Source organism: Eimeria mitis, genomic scaffold, assembly GCF_000499745.2.
Source record: "Eimeria mitis Houghton genomic scaffold, Emh_scaff1769, whole genome shotgun sequence".
Lineage (NCBI taxonomy): Eukaryota > Apicomplexa > Conoidasida > Eucoccidiorida > Eimeriidae > Eimeria > Eimeria mitis.
In genome coordinates this window covers 4,336-5,169 of record NW_013570086.1, presented here as the reverse complement: position 1 = coordinate 5,169, position 834 = coordinate 4,336, and the positions used below count along the sequence as shown (strand labels likewise).

At 61.8% G+C, this 834-nt stretch overlaps 1 protein-coding gene across 1 annotated transcript in view; it reads left to right on the top strand.

Annotated features, from left to right (window-relative positions):
• Positions 1-116: 116 nt before the first annotated feature.
• Positions 117-834, top strand: part of EMH_0043230 (uncharacterized protein) — a gene marked incomplete at both ends in the record, with an annotated part of 3,547 nt that continues 2,829 nt past the window's right edge. The window contains one exon of the mRNA XM_013495825.1: positions 117-834. Within this exon, the coding sequence (XP_013351279.1) occupies positions 117-834 (718 nt within the window).

Here is an 834-nt window from a genome sequence, read left to right as displayed (position 1 = left end):
CAGCAGCAGCAGCAGCAGCAGCAGCAGCAGCAGCAACAGCAGCAGCAGCAGCAGCAGCAGCAGCAGCAATGATAACCCGCTGCTGTGTGCTGCCTCTCCGGGGCCTCCGCCCTTCAATGGGCGTATCGATCCAGCGGCGTTTCCTTACGCTGCAGCACCACAGCAGCAGCAGCAGCAGCAGCAGCAGCAGCAGCAGCAGCAGCAGCAGCAGCAAGAAAAGGGTAGGCTTGCGAGCAGCAGCAGCAGCAGCAACAGCAGCAGCAGGGTACTGTGCTTTCTGGGAGCTTCGTCGCCGCCACATTCTCTACAAAGAGCTACCGCAAATACGCAGACAGTTTGAGGGGGGCCCCCCCCCTGGGGGCCCCCCCCCGGGGGGCCCCTCCTCTGAGGGGGGCCCCCCTAGGGGCCCCCCCCGTGGGGGCCCCTCCTCTGGGGGCCCCTCCTCGGGGGGCCCCTCATCTGGGGGCCCCTCATCTGGGGGCCCCCCTGGGGGCCCCTCCTCTGGGGGCCCCCCCGCGGGGGGCCCCCCTGGGTCTGGTGGGGGGCCCCCTGATGAATTGGGTACTGGATTGGGGGGCCCCTTTTACGGTAAGCTGTGGGGGCAGGCAACCGACTATATGATAGAGATGGGTTTAGATAGCGGGGATTTGTTGTTTATAAGAAAAGAAATAAAAACATTAAACCCTTTTGCTGCTGTGAAGCTGGCGTTGCTGCGGCTGCTGCAGCGTCTGCTGCAGCAGCAGCAGCAGCAGCAGCTGCTGCAGCAGCAGCAGGGAGAATATGATGAAGTTTGTATTATATTAAATAAATACCAACAAAAATTTGTGCTGTCTA